The sequence below is a fragment of the Neltuma alba genome, unplaced genomic scaffold (assembly GCF_004799145.2).
Source record: "Neltuma alba isolate B1F8T4 unplaced genomic scaffold, ASM479914v2 tig00004862_pilon, whole genome shotgun sequence".
NCBI lineage: Eukaryota > Viridiplantae > Streptophyta > Magnoliopsida > Fabales > Fabaceae > Neltuma > Neltuma alba.
In genome coordinates this window covers 225,038-247,987 of record NW_021633885.1, presented here as the reverse complement: position 1 = coordinate 247,987, position 22,950 = coordinate 225,038, and the positions used below count along the sequence as shown (strand labels likewise).

General features: G+C 35.8%; 3 protein-coding genes and 1 pseudogene across 5 annotated transcripts; 1 reads left to right on the top strand and 3 right to left on the bottom strand.

Moving 5' to 3' along the window:
* Positions 1 to 1,367: 1,367 nt before the first annotated feature.
* Positions 1,368 to 6,193, bottom strand: LOC114745927 (aspartic proteinase-like protein 2). 2 transcript variants are annotated; one of them, XM_028934101.1, is made up of 10 exons: positions 5,809 to 6,193; positions 5,231 to 5,360; positions 4,871 to 5,121; positions 4,179 to 4,406; positions 3,704 to 3,866; positions 2,876 to 2,949; positions 2,690 to 2,786; positions 2,512 to 2,575; positions 2,051 to 2,122; positions 1,368 to 1,970 (listed from the first exon to the last, which is right to left on the bottom strand). In XM_028934101.1, exons 1-10 carry the CDS (start codon positions 6,054 to 6,056, stop codon positions 1,810 to 1,812), a joined length of 1,488 nt encoding a protein of 495 aa, XP_028789934.1. In that variant the 5' UTR covers positions 6,057 to 6,193; the 3' UTR covers positions 1,368 to 1,809. The 2 variants fall into 2 exon arrangements, with proteins under 2 accessions (XP_028789934.1, XP_028789935.1); XM_028934102.1 differs by having other exon boundaries at positions 5,815 to 6,193.
* A 5,482-nt stretch (positions 6,194 to 11,675) lies between these two features.
* LOC114745926 (DEAD-box ATP-dependent RNA helicase 38) lies at positions 11,676 to 15,448 on the top strand. Its single transcript, XM_028934100.1, has 8 exons — positions 11,676 to 12,000; positions 12,338 to 12,631; positions 12,705 to 12,932; positions 13,417 to 13,482; positions 14,085 to 14,489; positions 14,599 to 14,722; positions 14,906 to 14,991; positions 15,152 to 15,448. Exons 1-8 carry the CDS (start codon positions 11,764 to 11,766, stop codon positions 15,212 to 15,214), a joined length of 1,503 nt encoding a protein of 500 aa, XP_028789933.1. The 5' UTR covers positions 11,676 to 11,763; the 3' UTR covers positions 15,215 to 15,448.
* Positions 15,449 to 15,756: 308 nt separating this feature from the next.
* Positions 15,757 to 17,968, bottom strand: LOC114745961 (protein PELOTA 1-like; annotated as a pseudogene).
* Positions 17,969 to 18,544: 576 nt separating this feature from the next.
* On the bottom strand, positions 18,545 to 22,128 carry LOC114745955 (vacuolar protein-sorting-associated protein 37 homolog 1). 2 transcript variants are annotated; one of them, XM_028934135.1, is made up of 7 exons: positions 21,934 to 22,128; positions 21,097 to 21,327; positions 20,291 to 20,378; positions 19,561 to 19,600; positions 19,391 to 19,437; positions 19,139 to 19,259; positions 18,545 to 19,027 (listed from the first exon to the last, which is right to left on the bottom strand). In XM_028934135.1, the coding sequence occupies exons 1-7, from the start codon at positions 21,945 to 21,947 to the stop codon at positions 18,867 to 18,869; spliced, it is 702 nt and encodes a 233-aa protein (XP_028789968.1). In that variant the 5' UTR covers positions 21,948 to 22,128; the 3' UTR covers positions 18,545 to 18,866. The 2 variants fall into 2 exon arrangements, with proteins under 2 accessions (XP_028789968.1, XP_028789967.1); XM_028934134.1 differs by lacking the exon at positions 21,934 to 22,128 and having other exon boundaries at positions 21,097 to 21,927.
* Positions 22,129 to 22,950: the final 822 nt, after the last annotated feature.

The window sequence follows — 22,950 nt, the reverse complement described above, 5'->3', positions numbered from 1 at the left end:
ATAAGAGTTTTTTCTCAACTTACTAAAAAAAATACTTTTTAAAGTATTTATGGGTGTTTCCAAACTCAAAAAGACACAATTCAATGAAAATAAAAACATTCAACGAAAAATCCCAAGAAATTTTTTTTTAAAAAAAACACCATTATTGTTTTTTTGGCCCACGCTACGTTGGACGGGGGGGGAGAGTCATTAAAAATTAAAAAATAAAATATAAAAGTTCAACATCGATTAATATATCAATGGATTTATAAAAAAATTACCATCCAAAACTATAAATAATAGTATTATTATTTATCTCTCCTGAGATAACAAATAACATTCTTTTAGTCTTAAATATAATTATATTATAAAATAAATCTTATATTTAATACAGAGAGTATCATAGATCCAATCGTGTGAAGCACGGCTCTACGTCAAGCTCGTTATTTATCAGATACTTAGAATCACCGCGACCCGTCGACCCCCCACCATCATCATCTTTTTTTTAAGAATAAAAAAAACGAGTTTTGTTGCGGTGACAGTGACGGGGACGGGCGCGTGGGTAGAACAGGCGAGTGACGGAAAGATGAACCTGAAAAGGAAGGACAGGATTATTGGCGGGACTCTCACCCGCGGCCAAAAACTTCATAACTGAATCAACGCTCACGCCTCACGGCATTCTTCCTGACCCCCGTTCCTTGGCAGGTGCGCTGCCCAAATCAAAATGTTCTGCACGAATTACGGTCAGAGAGCGATAAAAAAAAAAAAAAAAGAAGGTATTATCGTGGAAATTGGAAGTTTACATTTTATAATTACTTTGATAATGCTTTTTTCTCTGGTCACATTATATTATGCTCCACGTTTTTGCTCTTTGGTTTACCCAAAATTTATACTACCTCCAGTCCTCATTATAAAAGCCAGTTGACTAATTTGAGGAGATTAAAAAAATAAATTCAGTTAGTTATTTGTCTAAATAAGTGTTTTCTTTATAAAATATCACTGCTAATCAAGTGTATTAACTAGAACTATAATTATTAAAAACACTATCTTGAAAAAAAATTAAGTAAATATGAGAAACAAAGTAGATTGGAGTCTTATATTTAAAACCAAAATAAAAGCCAAATAAGATCTTATATTAAGGATCGGAAGTAGTATTAAGGAATATGAAATAAATTTATAAAAGAAGTTTTATCTTCACTTGAGCAAGACATGCTTGCCAGTAATTCAAAACGGGACCTTGAAAGTTTAAATGCAGGGTCAGGGGTCTCGACGTTAATTATAGACTGAATCGCAAGGCACAGTTCGTCAAATTTTGCTGAACAAGAGTCACTAATCTAGCTGGACCGACTGCTTCAACATGTAGTTCGAATCAAATTGACCCGTAAAAGTGATCAGTGTCGCTCAACAGACAACTTATCCATTTTGTAATTAACTATCCAGAACATTATCCATGATAACATCAGCACACGAGATTCCTATATACCTTGTGTATCCTATGGCCAGTACTAAATCACATTAAATTGCTCTCAGCCCTCACAATGAATCACATATGGACTACAGAAACAGTACAAATTTATCTACTCCAGGGATAATATGCAACTTTGGAAGTTCTCATCCTCGACAGAGCCCCTCTAGTCATTTACAATGGAAGATCCGGATTTTCGTTAGAAGAATGGAAGATGCTCCCGTTAGCGAGCATGCCAAGCCGAAGTGGAATATGATAAATACACAACAGAAGGGGAAGCCGACAATCAATAAAAGATCAGCCAACCCAGCGTAACTTTCAAAGGTCAGTGAAAAAAGAATGAGCTCTTGAATGTGGGATCAACATCACGACTCCATGAAAACTAGTATGTACGCGATAAGAATGCCGATACTAACAGGTAGCAAATTGGTGAGAGTATCCATCTGTGAGCTACTTGCGCTCCGCTTTCTTCCATTGATGTACTCATCCTTGCTCGTGGTCAGGGAAACATTTACAGACAAGGAGCCTGAGCAGCAGTTTTTAATTAATGCGTGAATGGAGATAATAATTCCCGGTTTAAAGAGAGAGTTGATCCGGTGAACTTACAATCATAGTTTGTCCACCCAATTCGTTGATGAGCCAAGTCATAGACAAAAATCTTATCTTTTAGGACAACATCTGCAAGACGAGGAGACAAGAAGGTTCATCAACCCAATACTTTGAAAAGACTGAAGTAGGCAAACATCTGAGTATCATGCTCATTGAATACATTTTCAAGTCAAAACGAAGTCAACTTTATCAATATAGCTTTTACATAGACATCAGACCAGAAGTATTGGATTATAACAATCAGTCAATCAAACCCTTTTACGGATCATAATTTGAAGTCCCATTCCATCAGAGTAAAAACCAGAAATACCCTGTCATGTCAAATAAGATTCTTCCTAACAACCTACCAAAGTCAGGACTATATATATGTTTACTATTTACTAAAATGACAATTTATAAAAGTTTTCAAATGACAAAAAGTACTCATCTTGTTTAATTAATCTCCTAGAGGGTCTTACCTCCCAAAATTGTAACCCCTTCTTGTGCCTTCTGGAAACCACTACACCACATTGCAGAACCATCCTTTCACAGCAAAGTGGCACATCAGAGTATAACCAGTGACAAAATAAAAAATAATAGCTCTCCCTTAAGTCGGAAAAAATGCAAGAATCTACCAAAGTAGATGGGTATACTTACAAGGAAACCATAACGAATAAGGTACTGTTCGGGTTTTAAAACCATGGATGCCCCGCCTGCAAAATTTAAACTGACTAGGGGAAATATATCACCTATGCTGAGTGAGCCACAAGAAAAAATTATAATGAGTCTCCAGTAGTCTTAAAAGGACAAAAGCTCATTGCAAATATCAAGTCCGAAATCAACCTGCTTGAGACCAGATAACATTGGTATCCTTTTGAAATAATGGGATTTGCTGATTGTGACACAGCAGCAGTGATCTACAAATCCATCAAGACATAGTACAAGGGAAAGTAAGGTCACTATGATTTCATATAGATCTTTAGAAATCAGGACAGCATTTATTCCAGCATTTTTGTGCCTCCTTCCCCAGTCTGTTTTGAAAATATTGTATAGAAATCGGATAAAAACCTCAATATGATATTCAATGGCTTAACCATTGTAAGACATAAGAACCTTCATTAAATCACGAATATGTTTTAAATGAAAAACAGTTACAATTAAAGATCTAAGGAAAATGGGATTTACCAAAACCAGACACCATAAAAACGCGATATTAGATAAATGATATAGGACCCATATGGATTCAATGGACACAAACAAGCCATCAGTATGTGATCTATCTAGCTACATGTTAAAGGAAAAGTAGACACAAGACAAAGGAGGTAAGCAGCTTGCTAAGCATAATGAGGAAATACAAGCATAAGAACCACACAGAAGACTTATCACTGAGATTCAAACTGTTATGGAGATTTGTTTTTCAATTTTATTGGAACTCATGCAAAATGATGAAAACCTCAAATTAACAGCCTAGTTTCCTGGTTCAGACAGAAAAACTTTTTATTACTCATTTTGAGGAGATCCTGTTTTATTACGGGGTAATGGTGAAAAGGGGCATGCAACATTTTTTGTTCTAAAGAGATATGTGAAGAGAAAGGTGATCATATCACGGAATCTTATGTACCAACTGCAATATAATGTCTCAAAATCGTAATGGGAAACAAAAAAACTTACAGAATTAATAAGAGGATCATATGCTTCTTGAACAAAGTATGCCAATGTTGTACCAGAATCAATTATAGTTCCTTGGTTGTTAAATGTTGCAAACACAGCTGAATCAATGGGAAGGGGTTGTCCATTGACAGCAATGCTCTGAAGATTTAAATTGTAATGGGGCCTGGGATTGCGTAAAGGAACAAGTCAGATAAAATGCCACACATCTCAAATAGATCTATCAAGTTCCAACCGATCAAATGGTGATCCTGATCCTTCATTTTCTGTTATTCATAGTAGCGCTACAACATGTTGCTATATTCCAAAGAGATTATGTTAGAGTATTAAACAAGTTTTTTAGTGTCGTCATGATTTGCTACAGCAATACATTTGTCATACATTTCCTTCAACGAATGTGAAGTGAATACAAGGAAAAAATTGTTAATAGCATCCGGAGAAAGAAAACATGAAAGCAAGTAGGTAAAAGAGGACATACTGTGATGGGACAAGTGGGCTATAAACAATACTTGGCTCCAAAATCTCACCAAGAACTAATATGCCTCCTCCACTGCCTTCTCCTTTTAGGCAATGAGAGAAGACCCCGGGTGTGACACCTCGTGATGACAATTGTGAGATAACAGATAAAGCACCAGGGCCAAACCCAAATATTCCATCAACGGCTTTATCCGACTTCGTCAATTCTCCTGATTGATAGGTGCTACACCTGTACCAGAAAAAACCATCAAAATTGAGAGAGAGAGAGAGCAAACAGATACAAACGAATAAGGTGCTCAACTTAATCAACCTCATTTATTTACTTTTTCTCACCCTTTTACTCAAAAATCCACCAATTGACAAAACAAACACTGCCAACTTCACCCCTCCCTTCTCTATTTTCTCCCATTCCCTGTAACTCCGCACTAAACATAAATGCTAATTTTAAAATTTATATTAGTTTGATGCAGAATTTCAAACAATTAGCCAACAATATTTGGCCTGTAGTCTTTGTCAAGTGCAAAGTAGTTGGTGATGTTTAAAAGGCGAGGCTTCTCTGAACTCCATCCATCCAACTTTCGTCTTTAATTTATTTGTTCTCAATCCCATGATGATTGCTCCTGAGCTTAATCTTGCTTCAACATCTAGAAATGACAGGCGCACATCTTCTACATAAAGAGGATAAGGACTCACCCGAAAACCACATTAGCTGAAGAGTTGGCAATCATAGATTGTCCCAGCATCATGTCAAAATGCATCAGATCAGATACGTAATAACCTGATGTCCCGCTTCCATCTCCATACTGGAAAGTGTAGCTGCACTGATTAATCTGAGGGGAGCATTCAGTTCCAGAACTTTGTAACGTAGAAGTACAAATTCGGTCAGAGCAGGAAACTTGCATGGCCGTGGATGAGCTGGCTGTATCAAAGAAATTGAGCTCAATCTGTAGGTTGCAGAACATAAACAACAAAAGAAAGGTATTAAGTGCCAAAGTGTATTTTGATTTCCCAAGATACCATCAGTATGAATAAGAACAAGCATCAGAATCTTACACCCAGGTCACTAGATCGAGGGCAATCACTGCACGCATTGCAAGCAACCCACAATATGTCACTTCCAGTATCAATCTGGACTCTGAATTCTCTTGGAGGAGAGCCCAGCTTCACTTTCGTAAAGTACAGCCTAAACAAGAAACCCAATATTATTTCATCTTAGAAGAATAAAATACTCGTAATTCGTTAACGTTAACTCTGAACAGAGGGTGCAAGTGAATCAGTTGTTAATAGAAAAAGACACGGAAACAATCAAGAACAAAGATTTACAAATTACGAAAGGAGAGAGACCGGAAGAACCCATTAGCCAACCGAATACAATACAAAAATTATAACAGAACAAATTCGATCTGCATCTTTTTATTTCTTTTCAACGTTCGCAGCATTCTCCGCCGCCACTTGGAGAACGAAAAGAGGCCAATGCAACATAAAGACCAATAAATGCTTGCCAGAAGAGGAAGAAAAATAGGATAAACAAAGAAAGGAGTCTTCAAACTTAATGCACCTCGAAACAAACCAATAAATGCACGTGCATTTAAACCGACGAGAAATTAGGAGAACCCGGAAGGTATAATTACCCGTACCCAATGGAGTAAGGATCGGAGGTCCCTTCGACTGAGAAGTCGACTACACCGCCTACCGCGCCTTTCAAGATTCGAGCATGCCTGGCTCTGTCACGTGCTCTGAGTACTTCCAGTTCCACTTGATGGCCAAGAGGAATAACCCGTTCAAGAGACAGAAAACTCCTCGGCAATCCACTGTATACTACCGATACCGGCAACAGTAAGGAGGCTACGGCCAATAACAACGAAAGAAAACACCGCATTTTCGGTGCTTTCGAGGCTTCCTCAGATAAGTTTAGGGGGTCTGGGGATGATGGACTCGATGCTTCGTTTTAGGCATTGAGAGAGAGAGAGAGAGAGAGAGAGCGGCGTCCCAGGACAGCAGAGCTGGGCGATACTGTTGATCAGCCGGCTCCGAATAGATTAACCACGGGACCGAAGCTTTGGGTGCCAGCGTATATAAAGACGTTCGTCATTATTTGAAGAAAAATAAAATAAAAACAAGGACGCCCCTAAAAAGAAAATTACAGACTTCCACAACCACTGATGATAATGTCTCATGAGTCATGACCCGTCGGTTAATTTTTGCCTCAAATTTATGGAGAGAAGTGATCTCACAAACCCCTGTTCTTTATAATACTCCTCCGGTCCTAATTATAAGACCCAATTGACTTATTTGAGGAGATTAAAGAAGTAAGTTAAGTTGGTTATTTATAATAAATAAGTGTTGTCATTCCTAAAATATCCTTGCTAATTAAGTATATTGGCTAAAACTATCATTATTAGAGGGATTATCTTGGAAAAAAATGCATAAATATAAGAGAGAAAATGGATTGGGTCTTATAATTAGGACCAAATAAAAAGTCAAATTGGGTCTTATAATAAGGACCGGAGGAGTAATAATTATCATTATAAAAAATGCATCTCAAAAAACAAATGCTATATATTAAAGGCTCCAATTGTTCAATTTGCACTCTAAGCTCGCCTTTTATTTGTTATCCTCCCTCATGTATAGACTAAATACTCCTGTGCTCCAAAATATATCACAGTTGTTGCTGTTCAATGTTCATTAGAGGATAATCTACTATTTGCGAATGGTCAAAAAGAGGATCTAACCGAGTGGTTGACTGATAACTTTCGTGTGAATTTTCGTTTGCACGAACTCCGATTGAAATTGGCAACAAGTATTTTGCGCATCCCAAGAATAAAAAAGATATGACGAAAACGGGAAATATTAATCAAATGGTTATGTTGAATCAGGAACAGATAGAAAGGGAATCAAGGATCAGGAAAGGGAAACAAAATTGATCTTTAATAATAGTATTTGGCTGACCACCACCGGTTAATGTCACCCGACATTCGTTTATCTAATCTACAGTGCTTTCTCAAGTCCTTCCTGCATCGCTCAAGCTCTCTTTGACTTGTGATTATCACAGTGGAAATGTCATTATTTTTCATTAAAAAATTAAACTGCTTGTGGAATTTCATGCTGAAAATTCATTTTAATTACAGTAATTTGAAAACGCTGAAAATGAAGAGCAAATAAATAAAGGATATGCAATCATGATTGTTCTTTGCCTCAACAAAAATTAAGAAAGGACAAGTTATCAACAAAAAATCAAAAAAAGAAAGGACCGGGAAGAGCAAGTCGAGGGGGTTGTGATATCAAAACCCGTCGAGAGTGTGGGGCCTTTTTGTTTTTTTCCACGTGGCCCGGGGAAAAACGTAAAAGTCATTAATCCCATGCACACAGGCCCCAGCGGCGAGCACGCCTTTTTTGACCCTTGGGGGCTCGGGGCTTCACTCGCCGTGGCCGTTGTGCGAGTGACGCGCACGCTCCCACTTCGAACCTACCCGCAAAATTGCGGATGCCCCCGCCATTTCATTAGTTTTTAGAACCGCCTAGAGCTGCCTTAGACCGTAAAATTGAGCTTGAGTGGGATACACTAAGGTTGATCCGAATGAAAATGGAAGAGCGTGCAGATAAAGATTTAATTTTAACTACTTGCCGTGTTGAAAAGCTATATGATGCTTGACTGCGTAATTCAAAATTCCTTATAATTTTGAGTAACAAGTAATCCTCCACACAATTTTTTTAATATATTTCATTCAATTTTAATCTCAATCGTTATCTTTTATTTTACTTCATATTATATGAGACATATATTATTTTTTATTATTTTATTTGAGTCTTATGTATCATATCATATTTTATTGGATTTGATGCTTATTACCATACTAAGAATTTTCAGATACTGCCTAGAGGGATTAGATAGCCTAAATGGTATAACAATCTATTGGTATTGAGTATTTGAAATACAAAAAGTAATAGAAATTTTTATATCTAATTCCTCTAGGTAATATTTGAACATTCTTAGTGTGATAGTAACAAGCATCAGATCCAATAATGATATCTTTTCCAAATAGATCACTTCAAGTCTCTGATTGATTGCTGTGCACGGGATGAGTTGTTAGCTAATAAGAATCACTAGATCTAGCCTTTATTTGATGTCTTTTGGATTAGAGTTATCAGTATCAGAGTCATAAATTCCTGTTGTGTTTACCTAAAAACCTATGAAATTGGGAGGTTTATTTCTTTGAGAGACGACATCAAATTATTTACACACATGCATTACTTACAAACAGTGAATACCATGCAGTTCATTTATTGATTTTATGTGCGTGTAAGAAGGAATGAATGTGCAATAATTACTTCCGTTTATTCATCGCAAGAAAACACCCGTTTAGATTCATTCCCGTGCGCGCGCGTGTCGATAAAACTTCTTCTGGCATACCACCTCGGGTTATTCTCAGTGATATTCGCCGTAGTTAGTAGTTACTTTTGCCCCTAAAATCATTAGTACGCACGGCCAGCGCGTAAACAGGTATTTAGGCACTTTCCCTCTTTCATAATACTACTATGATATAAAAGTTTGTTAATTCATCTGAGTAGATTAAAAAAATATATTAACATTATTTATAATAAATATATATTATATGTTTTTTAAATATCTTTACTGATTATATATATTTACTAGACTTATAATTTTATAAAACATCTAACATATACCAACTGTTTTAAAAAATAAATATATTTTTAGTTTAATTTTTATTTTGGTTCTAAATATAATACCCCAATTCATCTTGTCTTTCATATTTATTCATCTTTTTCTAAAATTGTCTTTCTAATAATGGTAGTTCTAGGCTTCTAGTTAATAAACTTCATTAGCATAGATATTTTAGGAAAAACAACACATATTTGTTACAAATAACTAATTTAACTTATTTTTTTAATCTAGTCAAATTAATTAACTAGTTATTATATTTAAGATAGGAGGTAGTATTAACAAGGTTGTCAAACTCACGAGTTTAAACAAACTCGTGAGAACGAAATAAACTCGAATTGTAAACTCGTAAGAGTTTACTTTTATTAATAAACTGGTATTAAAAAGTATGGAATCAAATAATTAATATATAAAAAATGAGAACAATTTCATTTAAATAATTAAAATTATATTCATCAATGATCATAATTTATCACATTCAACAAAGGAATTTCTATAAAATTTATATGTAAAGTCACTAAATATAATCAAATTCAAAAATTTAACACTAGTTTAAAAGCGAGTTAATGCGATTTTGTAAGTTTAAAAAGTAAAAACGGTAAACTTGGTAAATAAACTTGTAAGTTTAATTGAGTTTATAGTTATTACGAGTTTAAGAGTGAATTGACACAATTTTATTAACTAAAAATATAAAAACATTAAATTCGAAGAGTTAATTTGTGAGGTTGACAATAATGAGTATTAGTTTTTCAAGGAATTTCAACGCTGAAGCGGGAGTTATGGTTCAGTTGGATTAGATTCAAGTACGGTCAACAACACTCTTCCCACTTTTACGCTTTGGTTATAAAGAAAAAGCAATCTTTTGGGTTTGAATTTCAAACTATTAACCCTCGCTTACGCCAATTAAATCAAATCCCGTATTCGTGAGTTTGCGTTTATCCGCAGTTCCGCACTTGAGCAGTCACGGAGTAAAATAAACGTACGAGAGGGGGAAAAAAAAGATTCTTGCGGCAACCACTGCTAATAAACCCCATAAAATTGTAGTACTACTAATTGTCCAATTCATACCACGCCGTCTGCGCATATCTTATGCTAACATGTAGTTAAGATTTTTCCAAAAACAAAGCTTTACTTGCGGGGTATAATTATGAGAGAATTATAATCAATTCCCATACAAGAAAAATAACTACTAAAAAGTCTAATAACAATTTAAGCAGCCTGTAATAACAAGTTATAGAATAGAAAATAATAACTTATGGGACTTGTTTTGTAATTTTTTTTTAATATGAGATCTCATTGTAATTCTCTCTATAATTATCTGTCTTTTCATCTCATGTGATATTTTTATTATTAATCATGTCAAGCTCGTTAACATTTTTCACATGACCATTCAGCGTTTAATATTATCAAATAATTTGAATTTGAATCTGATGTAATTGGTTCCAAACTAAAAGATAAAGCTTTTTAAACGTTGCTTTCTCCACTTACGGAGACTTTTTTCCTATTTCATCGTTGATATAATTAAAAGATTGCTTCTGATTATTAACAAAAAGAGGCTACCGATAAATCACTGGAATCGAAATACTTAACAACAATTTAAAAATATATATATTTTACTCAACAAAGAGTACGAGAAAGTTTGCAACAGGATTAAAAGCTAAGGGAAAACCATAGTGGAGGTACCTATACTTTTTTTCAATTTTCAATTTGGTACCTATGTGTTTTTTGTTCTTAACTAAATCTTTATTTTTCCTCTATTAACATCATTAATCCTTATGTAGAAACTAAAAATATCAATAGAACAAAGTTATAAGAGCTAATGTTGCTAAAAAGATAAAATTAAATGTTTAATTAAAGAGAAAAAAACACATAGGTACCAAATTAAAAATTGAAAGAAAGTATAGGTACCTTCAATATGGTTTTCCCTAGAAGCTAATCATAGTCATAGCTGAGCTTTCTCATATGAACTGATTTCTTTTTCTTTTTTTTAATAAAAAGAAGAGGTGTTACAAATTCAAAGGCTTTGCTCTGAAGTATGAATCTCATTTTCTCTATAAAATTAAAGGTCCATTGATGGATGCACTGCAGCATCAGCCCATTCATTGTGCAGAGTCAACTAGAAGCCCATCATCGCGGTCGATCAGGCCCTGCTAATCCATTCCCAGGAAGGCAAACACCCACCAATTCACTATTTTGAATTGGAATAACTTTTTATAACATAACAAATCAAGACTCACATTCTTATTAAGAAAAATGTCCACATTTTAATGTCAAATAGTATCTTCAGCAAAATTGCTTTCTATAACTGCGTTTGAAAATAAACCGTCCACGGTTAATCACTATTAGAAACGAGATTTTATAATTAGGACAGAGGTAATATTTATTACACATCTAGTCCTTAATATAAGACCTATTTAACTATTTTGATTAGGTTAAGGAAGTTAGGTAAGTTAGTTAATTATAAGAAATGTGATAGGTTTTTCTTAAAATACCACAATCATCTTTCTTAATACCTCATCTTCCTCTTCTACTTGATTATGATTGAGAGAGTATCTATAGAGATAATTTAGAGAAAATTGATAAATATGATAAATGAATCTTATATTTAGAATAAAAAACAACTTAACAATTAGGTCTTATATTAAAGACTGGAAGAGTAATTTTTATTATAGGCGAAAGCAAGATGATATTCGCATAAGAAGTCACAAAAGATATGAATAATTACAAAAACGCGGGCTATCCCAGCAAAAGTCGCAATTCACCCGAGCCCACGTCTAGGACCCTGTTGCTAGGTTGCTACAACTATTGTAGTTTACAAGTTGGAAAAGCAATCCCGCAAATCTGGTTCTGCGGTCTCTCTCTCGATCCAAGGTCAGTCCTCTGCTAGCATATTGCACGCTCTGCTATGGCGGAATCAGCATCTGGTGACTCGTCCAACACCACTCCGCCTCCGGAGGGCAAACCAGCGGCTACCCAGCATAAAAGTTGGGCTGATGAAGCTGAGGAAGAAGTTCCACCAGAAACGAATCCCGCTTCCAGTTCATCATCGGTGTCCTCGCTTAACGTTGACGGATTAGCCATCGACGAGAATAAGAAGACTGCTAAGTTCTTGGACGAACCGGAGGACTCCAACATTCAAGCGGTACAGTCTTTATAGCTATACTTTGTTTCATCGTAAGTGCTCTTGTATCCCATCAAAACTAATTACGGGATTTCCTGCCATCCGGTAGGGCTCCCTTTTGAGAAACTGACTAAGATTCAGGTTAAATTTATGATTTTCTACCTTTCACTTAGTTTCTGCGAGCTGTTCTGCATCTTGAAATTACCGGACCGCGAACGTGCTCCCCTTTCTTTCCTTTTTACCCCCTCCCCCCAAACAAAAGAATTGGCTGGTAAATGCGATTTGTTTTTCAAACGGTAGCTATTGGTGCTGGGCCAGGACTTCCTCCTAAGGAACTTGAGTTTTAACTTTGATGTAGGTTTTTTCCGGTGATACTCCATATACCTCGGCGAGCACCTTTGAAGATTTGAATCTTACTCCGGAGTTGCTAAAAGGATTGTATGTTGAGATGAAATTTCAGAAGCCTAGCAAAATCCAAGCTATCAGTTTGCCAATGATCTTGAGCCCTCCTTTTAAGGATCTGATTGCACAGGCACATAACGGTTCAGGCAAGACAACATGTTTTGTGCTTGGGATGCTAAGTCGTGTTGACCCGAACCTGAGGGCTCCTCAAGCTCTTTGCATTTGTCCAACTAGAGAATTAGCTATTCAGGTAAAGTTCCTTGCTTTTCATTCTTTGTGGAAAATGTGGTATGTGGTTTAAGAGTGTTTACTGAAAATGCCAGAATACGGAAGTTCTTCGAAAGATGGGGAAATACACTGGGATTACTTCAGAATGTGCCATACCAGCAGACAGCAGAGATACTATTCCAATAGCAAAACGGGCACCTATTATGGCACAAGTAGTAATTGGGACTCCTGGAACAATTAAGAAGTGGATGTCATATAAGAAACTTGGTGCCGCCAGATTAAACATTCTTGTCTTTGATGAGGCTGATCAAATGCTTGCAGAGGTAAGTTTAGTACATTAGTGAAATTTAATGTTGTTCTATCGTATTTTGAAGCTTCATGGTTCTTTAAACTAGGTTTTCCGATTTCCTATCACTCTCGATGTACATATTATTGCAACGCAGTGGAGATTAGTGATATTTCCGTATATTGGAAATTAATATTGCTGTATGCCGATCATTCTATTCTTATAACCATCAACGCCATTTAACTATGAAATGCCTCTCTAGTAAAACCACTTGGCTCAACGTCCGTTACCTCGTATTAATAAGTACAGTGGAGATAGAAGGACATTGTCTAATGTCTGGGGATTTTTTTTTTTTTTTTGTTGAATTAAACGTGCAACTAGATGGTCCGTAAGTCACAGAGTTTGAAAAATATACCATATTGTAAATAACTTGTGAATAGTGCAACTTGCTGTGATTTTTGTATTATATGTTGATATATTGATCCTACATTTTATTAATTATTGACATTTTACTTCTGCAGGATGGTTTTAAAGATGATTCTTTGAGGATAATGAAAGATATAGAAAGAGTCAATTCTAAGTGTCAGGTTTGTCGAACCCTCTCTCCTGTACTTGCTCGGATGCATGACATGCCCATCCATTATGTGCCCACACATGAAAAGACGCTTAGTTTAGAGGCACTTATGCACACCTTTTCAGGTGCAGCAGCTCTAGTACTCTTTCTGTCGTGCTAGAACTTGTAAATTACTTTCAATACAGGAAGCAAAACAATATATTAGCCTTTTCATTGAGACACAGTTTTAATTCAAAAACTAAAACTTATGGATTGTTTGACATAACAATGCTTCCCCCACCCTTCTACCGCATCCGTGTGAAGATAAAGTCTTTCTGATTGATGCCAATAGGTATAATAATTGAATATAAGTGAAACCGAAGTATAGTTGTTAGATTTGAGGCTAACTATTTGTGAAGAACTATAGTGTTTATGCTTGAATAACCGTTTTATTTGGTGTATTTACTATTTATGTAGGCGTCTCTGTGTCGGCTTGTACATGACTCAAGTCATTTTATAACTGCTATTCTTGTCTAAGAGATATTTTAGACACTACTGATTATCCCATTTGTTTATTACAGCATTAATTAAGATTAGGGTCTGACTTTTTCAGTGGTATGTATGTCTGCCCTTCAGGTTCTTCTGTTTTCTGCTACATTTAATGAAATTGTCAAGAATTTTGTTTCGAGAACGGTTAAGAAGGATCACAATCAACTTTTTGTAAAGAAAGAAGAGCTATCTTTAGAGGCAGTGAAGCAATACAGGGTGAATTGCCTTGATGAACTCTCTAAGATTGAAGTGATCAAAGATTACATCTTTGAAATAGGAGAGAATGTGGGCCAAACTATCATATTTGTGCGCACAAGAAATAGTGCGAGCATGTTGCACAAAGCTCTCGCTGATTTGGGCTACGAGGTCACTTCCATACAAGGCGCTCTTCAGCATGAGGAAAGAGATAAGATTGTCAAGGAGTTCAGAGATGGTTTGACTCAAGTTCTGATATCAACTGATGTTCTTGCCCGAGGCTTTGATCAACAACAGGTGCTGGATTTCTTCTATTATCTCATACCTTTCTGGGTATATTTTTCCATTTTGCACTTATTATCTGTCTCTCAATGTGATGACATTCTTTCATTTTATTCCTGTTCAGGTTAATTTGGTTATTAATTATGATCTTCCATTGAAATATACTGCGGAGTATACTCGTGAACAAGAGCCCGATTATGAGGTGTATTTGCACAGGGTTGGGAGAGCTGGACGTTTTGGGCGCAAGGGTAGGCATCTAGTCAACTTTTTCTTATTAGAACTACACAAGAACTCTGCATGTGTCTTTTAGAGTCTGATCTTTATCCTTGTAATGTGAAGAAAAATTTCATTTATTTTCAGTCTCCATTAAATCATAACTTTTCATTTGAAATATGAAACTTGTTCTGCTGCTTGTTTCACGTGATCCGCAGGGGCTGTATTTAACCTCATATGTGGTGAAAGGGACGCAAATCTCATGGCGAAGATTGAGAAGCACTTTGGCACCCATTTAACTGAGGTATGGTTATGGATAATGGCAGTATTCATTTTATTGAACCTTGTTCTGTGTGCAGTGTCGACAGAATGTCGAGCCTGCAATTTTCCTACTACGACTTGGTATTTAAGTTGTGAATCTTGCGTAATCCAATTCATACTTTCTTGGTGTCACGGGGGTGCAGGTCCGAGAAAAAAGCGTTGAGGACTATAAAGGAGCTCTTAGGGAGGCTGGTTTATTGCAATGATTTGAAGCCACATTTGCTAAAGGGAATCTAGAACATTCTGTTGAATTTAAATTCACCGATCAGTGGCTTCTCTTTTATTTGTTTATTTTTCAAAAGGGAATATATCGTATAGTGGTGGATATTGTTCTCCGAAATGTGTTTGAATAGTGTGTTTGTAATGGGGTTAATCTTCAGAGTGAACTTCAACTTTCATTTTAGCTATGCAACTCTTTGGGTGATGCCGACCACAAAGAATCCCTCTTTTCACGTTATTTTTACTTCTGTAAATTCGCGCCCTGAAAGTTAGCGAATCAGAAAATACAAAGATAACAGCCATAACAAAACACAAACAAGCCTGAATTATAGAGGAAAGAATCTCTCTCCTTTCAGTTTCTCTTTAGCTAACAACTGAAGGGGAAAGGGAAGCAACAGATAACAGGAGGCTAATTTAGAAGCCAAAATTTCAATCATCCATCTGTTGAAGATGGGGCAAGGGAAATCTCAGAATTGCAGCAACACCCGTTAATCGAGTTAGCTGTTCTACGGAGACATGCATTGTGGGGTACACAAAGACCTTCCCTCCCCCTTCTTTTACTGATTTAACCAAACTCACGTATTTTTGCCTTGTCCCCGTCTCTGCACTCCTGTAAAACCCTTGCCCCCCGAGCTTTGTTGTCTTCAGTGGGCTTTATCTTCAACCTTTTCACTTCTGAGGTCAGGAACCCTGGAAATTCATCTTTCACGAGGCAGGGGCCGCAATGACCGCGCACTTGATAGTGTTAAAATGGACATGCTTCACACGTGCACTAAAAACACGCTGGAAGAACACGTTGCATGAGGAATCTCCTTTTCTAGCGACCGGTGAAGTTTCGATTGTAGAACGAGGCTTATTAACCCTCCTTCCCAGCAAGCAAAGCCGCGCGCGATCCTTTTGAAAGAGAAGCACAGCGAGATCAGCAACTGTAGATTTCTCAGAGCTTTCGCTCAAGGCATCCAAGGCGTCGGAATCCCAAATCTTGTGGAGTTCGACGGCCTTGTTCCTCTCGAGGGTGAGAGTGTGGAATGGCCGGAGGCGACGTAGGGGCGGGAGCTGACATTGGGCCTATTTGTAAAAGCGTTTAAAAACACGACATAGGCACCGTTTGGATGCACTTACAAACCATGGTTTGGAAGTCCAAACCATGGTTTGCACAAAATGCTATCCAAACACCCCCTCAAAAACTAAAACCATGGTTTTGGCTCTAAAATCATGGTTTTGGAAAAAGCAAAATTTTTTTGCTTTTGGAGAAAAAAGGGAGAGTATGAGAGCCTATAGGATATGTATCTTGTTATTTTTTTATAAACATATTTAATCTTATATTTTATAATATATATACATATTAATTATTTATTAATTATATTATCTTATGTATTATTAATTATGTTAATAAAAAATATATTATTAACAATTTTATTCCTCTAAATTAAAATATATCATAAAATCTATTTTTTCTGTAATTATCATATTAACTTATTTCTTTTTTTTAATAATTTGTATATATAAAAAGTGCTTCTGATAACAACTATCCAAACACTCTCACTTCTCAAAATCACTTTTTCATAAAATCTATTCTTCCCAGAATCTATTCTCCAGAATCACTTTTCCAAACACACCCTAAACCGTGGTTTAGAAAAGTGATTCTGGATAATAGATTCCGGGAATAATAGATTTTATGAAAAAGTGATTTTGAGAAGTGAGAGTGTTTGGATAGTTGTTATCAGAAACACTTTTTATATATACAAATTACTAAAAAAAAAGAGACAAAAGTTAATATGATAATTATAGAAAAAAATAGATTTTATGATATATTTTAATTTGAAGAAATAAAATTGTTAATAGTATATTTTTTATTAACATAATTAATAATACATAAGATAATATAATTAATAAATAATTAATATGTATATACATTTATAAAATATAAGATTAAATATGTTTATAAAAAATATGTTTATAAAAAAATAACAAGATACATATCCTATAGGGTCTCACACTCTCCCTTTTTTCTCCAAAAGCAAAAAATTTTTGCTTTTTCCAAAACCATGTTTTGGCCCAAAACCATGGTTTGTGCAAATTGAGTGGGTGTTTGGGTGACTTATCACCCAAACCATGGTTTAGGGTGTCACCCAAACGGTGCCATAAACTCATAAAGTCATGATAAAATTTTTTTCAGATACTTATATAAATTATGATTGAAAAATTATTTACAAGCTTTGGTTGTGGTGAAGTTTTCTTTGTATAAGTCACAGTGCGTGACTTTGATGTGGAGGGTGACATTCACGCGGGAAGCAGTGTTCTTGGCGGACTGAAGGTGGACTTTGCGGGTGGTTGGGGTGGCGATGACATCACCTGGGGCTATGAGATTGTAAACAAGCCATAGGTCATCGGGTTCTTCTGGGCCGAGGTTGGCCGTGCCTGCCTCGTTTAGTACCAGATGCTCGTCAACAAAGTTTCATGGCATTGTCTAGAAGGAAAACTTGCATGAAAAGAAATGGCTTTTGGAACCGGACGCTGACAACTGACAAAAGGTAAATTTATGCGTCTTACATATTTTTGCTCTGTTGCCCAATTTTTTTTTTTTCCCGCGTCTCTCTCTTTTCGGGAAATGCCTGAAAATTGTGGGGAGGTTAGTCAATTAGCCTTCTTTTGGGCACTTCAAAATAGGCGGATGAGCAAGGCAAGGTATTTACGGGCGTTATGCCCAATTTAAGCAGACTTGAATCTTGGAAGCCCATTTTGCCATGGAAACAATGATTTGTTTTGGAGAACGTCCCGGTTTTTCGTCTACGGACATAGCTAAGCTTCAGCGGGTATATGCCACGTCTAGCTGCGATCGATTGTTACTGGACTTTTCAAGACATGAAAAAGAATAAAAGGTTTATTAAGCATTAGTCTTTTCACAGACTTTGAAATCCAACAAGATTTTTCAGGAGACCGCTCTCAGTCTTTGTGCGTAAGATCTGAGAACCACAGCTTCGCTTAATTTCTCTTAACAAATTTGAACACTTTCATTTAACTTTTTAATCATAGGCTGTGGACATCTAGTAATAATAATAATAAAATTATGTTAGCAACCAAAAAGAAATGTATTACTACAGCTGTTTAACAACAACACGAAAAGAGCATCATATGAATGTTTAGCCACCACGAGATGTTGGTAAGCTCTAGAACTTGTAGCTGCTTCCCCAACAATCCTTTGAGCCTGACAAGTCCATTCTTTGAAAATTAAGACAGTAAATTTAAACATGACATGGTGTGACAGAAGGTTAATATAAAGTCATGATGGTCGTAAATCACATACGATAGATAAATAAAGGACAGTACAGAAAACACCATTCGGCTTCTAAACTTTATATGAAACTAGCTTCAAATGAATACAGCCTCGTATTTGTTTATCGCTTGCAAGTCACCTAAGGTACAGATAAACTAAAAAATTCTCAAGCTATACATGCGAACGTTTCTCATTGATCAAGGACAGTATTTCAATCGTGAGTAAACAAAGATGACAATGACCTCCAAAGGATGAATACTACATGGCGACGAATAAACCCACAAACAAATGCACACACATCGATTTCCTCGAACAAATAAGAAGCTACTTTCTAAATTTGCATGTCCCTTACGTGGTGGCTCTCATGCATTTGATGTTCTAGCCGCAAGATGCACGAGAGCTCTCTTGTGGTAATTTGTACGAAGCTTCTTGTATTTCTGCATGAAGGTTCCAAGATCGATTTCTCTATCAAGGAGTTGCTGGTGCAGATTTTCAGATTCTTCTTCTGTGTGGCTCATAGCCTCTGCAAAATCATCAAAGATTTACCACATCCATGAACCCCAGCATTATAATTTAAGTATGAACTATCTTGCTATCACCAGGACTTTTAGAGTTAAATCATTTCATGTCATACCTTGAAGCTGTTGAAGAAGAGAAGCTGGAGAACTGAACTTCAATGCTTGTTCTCTCTGCTTCTCGAGTTCATTTAGTTTCTCCTGAGCAGTGGCTAACTCAGTTGTCCGAATTATTCTACACTGTTCCCAAAAGGAGAAGAGCAGAATGTTCAATGGTTAGCACAAGATAGAGTTTGTGATTTAGGGTTGGTGAATAACAGCAGTCAGCAAAAGATTTCTTGTGCCGTCAAACATTCAAAAAAATTTCTTACCTGATTTTTAAGTTCCATAATACAAGGTTCCTTTTGCAAATTTTGCTCTGTAATTGTGGGGAAAAAAGAGCAATAAAAAAGCACTCAAATATTCAACTGCTAGCCAGCACCACACACGATGGGTTCAAATATATGTAAACTCACTCTGGTCAAAGTATGTACACACTCACCTGCAAGCTGTGTAGTCTCCTTGCAAAGTTCGTCTTTCAACTGATCAAATAGGAACGGAGAGTTGTTAAAATTACGAGCAGACACACAATCCAACCTACACGAGAATTTATGCAACTAAAAGAAGTTTTACACAGGGCACTAAGACTCCAAAATCCATAGTTTTCTTATGCTCATTTGGTAAAAGAGGTGAGAACATATTCCCTTCCTTTCACACAAAATCGAAACATATAATATAATGTTACCATTGTCATTATCCAACAGTAATCATACATTTTTATTATATTTTATTCAGACACACAATAGTTTTTTTTTTTTTAATCCACAAAATCACTCTTCTATTACATTTTCCAATACATTCTATGCCAAACAGGAGATTTTATTTGCAATGGGATTCAATTGTCAAGCAAGCTCAACACATCTCAACTGTTTCTAACGGCTTCTTACATTATATCTAAGGCATGACAGCAAAATTAGTAAAAATCAACAGCCGCCAAAATAGGAAAGCTAGATATCTAGAATAGGCCATCTGGGATCCACACCTACCGGCTACCTTTAGCAATCCCATAAAATTAACTTTTTTTTTTGGGTGAATTAAAATTAAATATTTTTATTAAAATTCCATTCAGCTCCAAATCAATTGAGCAATGGGAATGAAATATATTTAACAATGAAAATTTCTAAATTTATAAACCAGCATAAATACAATGGAGGTAGTAGTAGGCAACTTACATTGTTTTGAATTTTGACCTGATCAAGTGAAAGTAAAAATTGCTGGTAAGCATCTTTGTCAGATAAAAGCTTCCGTAGCTCATCAGCGCTGAACAATTTATGAAGAGTGAAAAAGAGAAACAAGATAGTCAATACTTAAAAGATGGAAGGGAATCATATGATCAGAGTTACTAGGAATGCTAAGTGAAGCCACCAGGGCCACTCAGATAAGTATCCATTGACAGAATGAAAAGAAGAACTGCTTTATGATAACGGTAGCTTTAGAACCTGTGATCTCAAATGGAATTATGATTAAAGAATAAAAGTAGTCAGACAAGGTTTATAAATTTTGTTTTCACCCCAAAAAAAAAGTTTATAAAGTTTTTCAATAAGAAAACAGACAAGTTTAAGAAGATTTTGAATTGCTAAATCCATGAAAGACTAAATATTCACATACAAAACACACATATGTTATGGACTCCATAACTGACTTCATTTCAAATGGCAAAGCTTAATTAAAAAATTGCACATATTGGGCCTTTCATGTTTACTGCTTGCACCGATGCAACCAAAGTGTAAATTGCACAGCAAAATCAAATTTGAACTGTATTTTCTACCAAGTTCTTTGCTATTGAGGTTTAGAGAACAAAGATCCCCATGAACGCTGAAGTCTTAACAATAAGGCTGTCAAACAAAGTTGGACCTCATATTATATTATAAAGCAAATCTAAATTTTATAGTCAAATCACATTTTCAATTTCAAATTAGAAAAACTAAAAAGAAGTGACCTAACGTTGTTCAAAAGAAGCAGTAACTAAGTAACTTACCTTTTGTCCTTCAAATGAGCAATAACTACCGCAGCTTCCGCAGGAGAAACATGCGAAGGAGACTGCAATCTTTCTGTAGGTCTCTGTGAACCATAGCTGCTTGAGGAAGTGCCGCTTGGTGTTGCAGGCCTAGAAGAACCGGGTGAGGTCGCTACAGATGGCGGATACCAGGACTGCGTAGAAGTAGAACCTTCCTGGGGGCGCGGCTGAGATGGTCTGTCGGGTGATCCCCTATGCGTAAACAAGAAAACGCTCATAGTACATGTTATTCAACCAAAATCTAAATTGCACATCAAGATTAGGGAATCTTTCGTTCATGCCATTTTATAATTAATACACCCTCTGTGTCAGTCTCAGCATCAGAGCCAAATAAGAAAACCGAAGGCACCACAACTACAATAAAGCATCAAGAATTGTTCTACTCTTGTTCTTGTATATTAACAATGCCAAGCGGATAGCATTAACAATGATTTTTCATAATGATCCGAAAACAAAACGAAGAATGGGCACAGAAATTCAATTTTGTTTTTAAAAAAATCAGATATATACAGAACCTAAGGTAATCAACGTAACCAAAAGACACAAACAAATACATGATTCCGCTTGAAAGGGGAAGTTACAGAATATATGTAGTCCTCTTCAAGGACCAAGGTCAGTATCATCCACGAATGGGCAATATACATGAGCAACAAAGGTAAGTATGCTTGCTACATCAAAAGGGCCTCCAGGTGCGATTGTAATCATTCCTCAATAAGGGCACCACAGGGTGAAAATTCCTTATAAGAAGAATCAAAACTCGAAGATAAAACTAGCACGAGGGTTTGCGAAGATAATTACCAAAATCTAAACATTTCGAACTAGATCCAAAATCGTGATCCTCCAAGCGATGAAGGAACAAAAACGAACTAATCCGGGGAGACGGAGGAGAGCAAAGAATTTCTCACAAATACTTTCGTGAATCGGTTCTCTTCTTGCTTACGAATTCCGATGTAGCAACGCTTTGGAGCGTGAAACTTCGATACGCGTTGTCCTATTTTCTTATTAATTAAAGAATAATAATAAGTTTTTTCTCCTGGAATAATTAATGCTAATGAGATGGATGAGTTTTGGGCCTTCGGACGAAAAGATAATAATACGATGGGTTGTACCCAAAATGACCAAAATACAAAATAGTTAAAAAAATTATTACTTTTCCCACAAGATGGGTTGCGCCCAAAATGACCAAGATATAAAATAATTAAAAAAATTATTACTCTTCTCATTTAAGGCTTAATTAACTCATTCAAATAGATTAAAAATATTAGTTAAATTAGTTGATATGATATTTTTTTAAAATATCTTAAATATTTTAAAAATCAATGTTATGAAAAAAATCAATAGTGTTAATTTAGAAAAACTCGATAAATATATAAAATAAGTTTTATATATATCTGATGAAGATCAACTTTTCATTTAGATTCTATATTAAGAACCGAAAGAAATTTTTTTCTTTGTTTTTTTTGGTTGATTTGTCATTTAAATACAAACTTTCTAACTTTTAAAAGTAATTCTTGGCGCAAAAGCTGTTAAGTCATTAGGGGTGTTCATGAAGTCCGGTTGTCTGCCTAAGCCCGCAAAAAAATACCCAGCCCACCCTAAAAAAAATGGCTTGAAAGAATTATTGGGTATGTTTGGACTGGGCAAATTGTTGGGCTGGGCATCAAGCATGGTATGCTGCTCTGCCCATTTGGCCCTGCCCGTAAAAATATATATTATTTTATTTATATATATTTTATTTGCCTCATATTTATTTCCTGAATCAAATGCACTGTTGCATTATTCATTATACTTATTTATTTTTGAATGGTTTTGAGA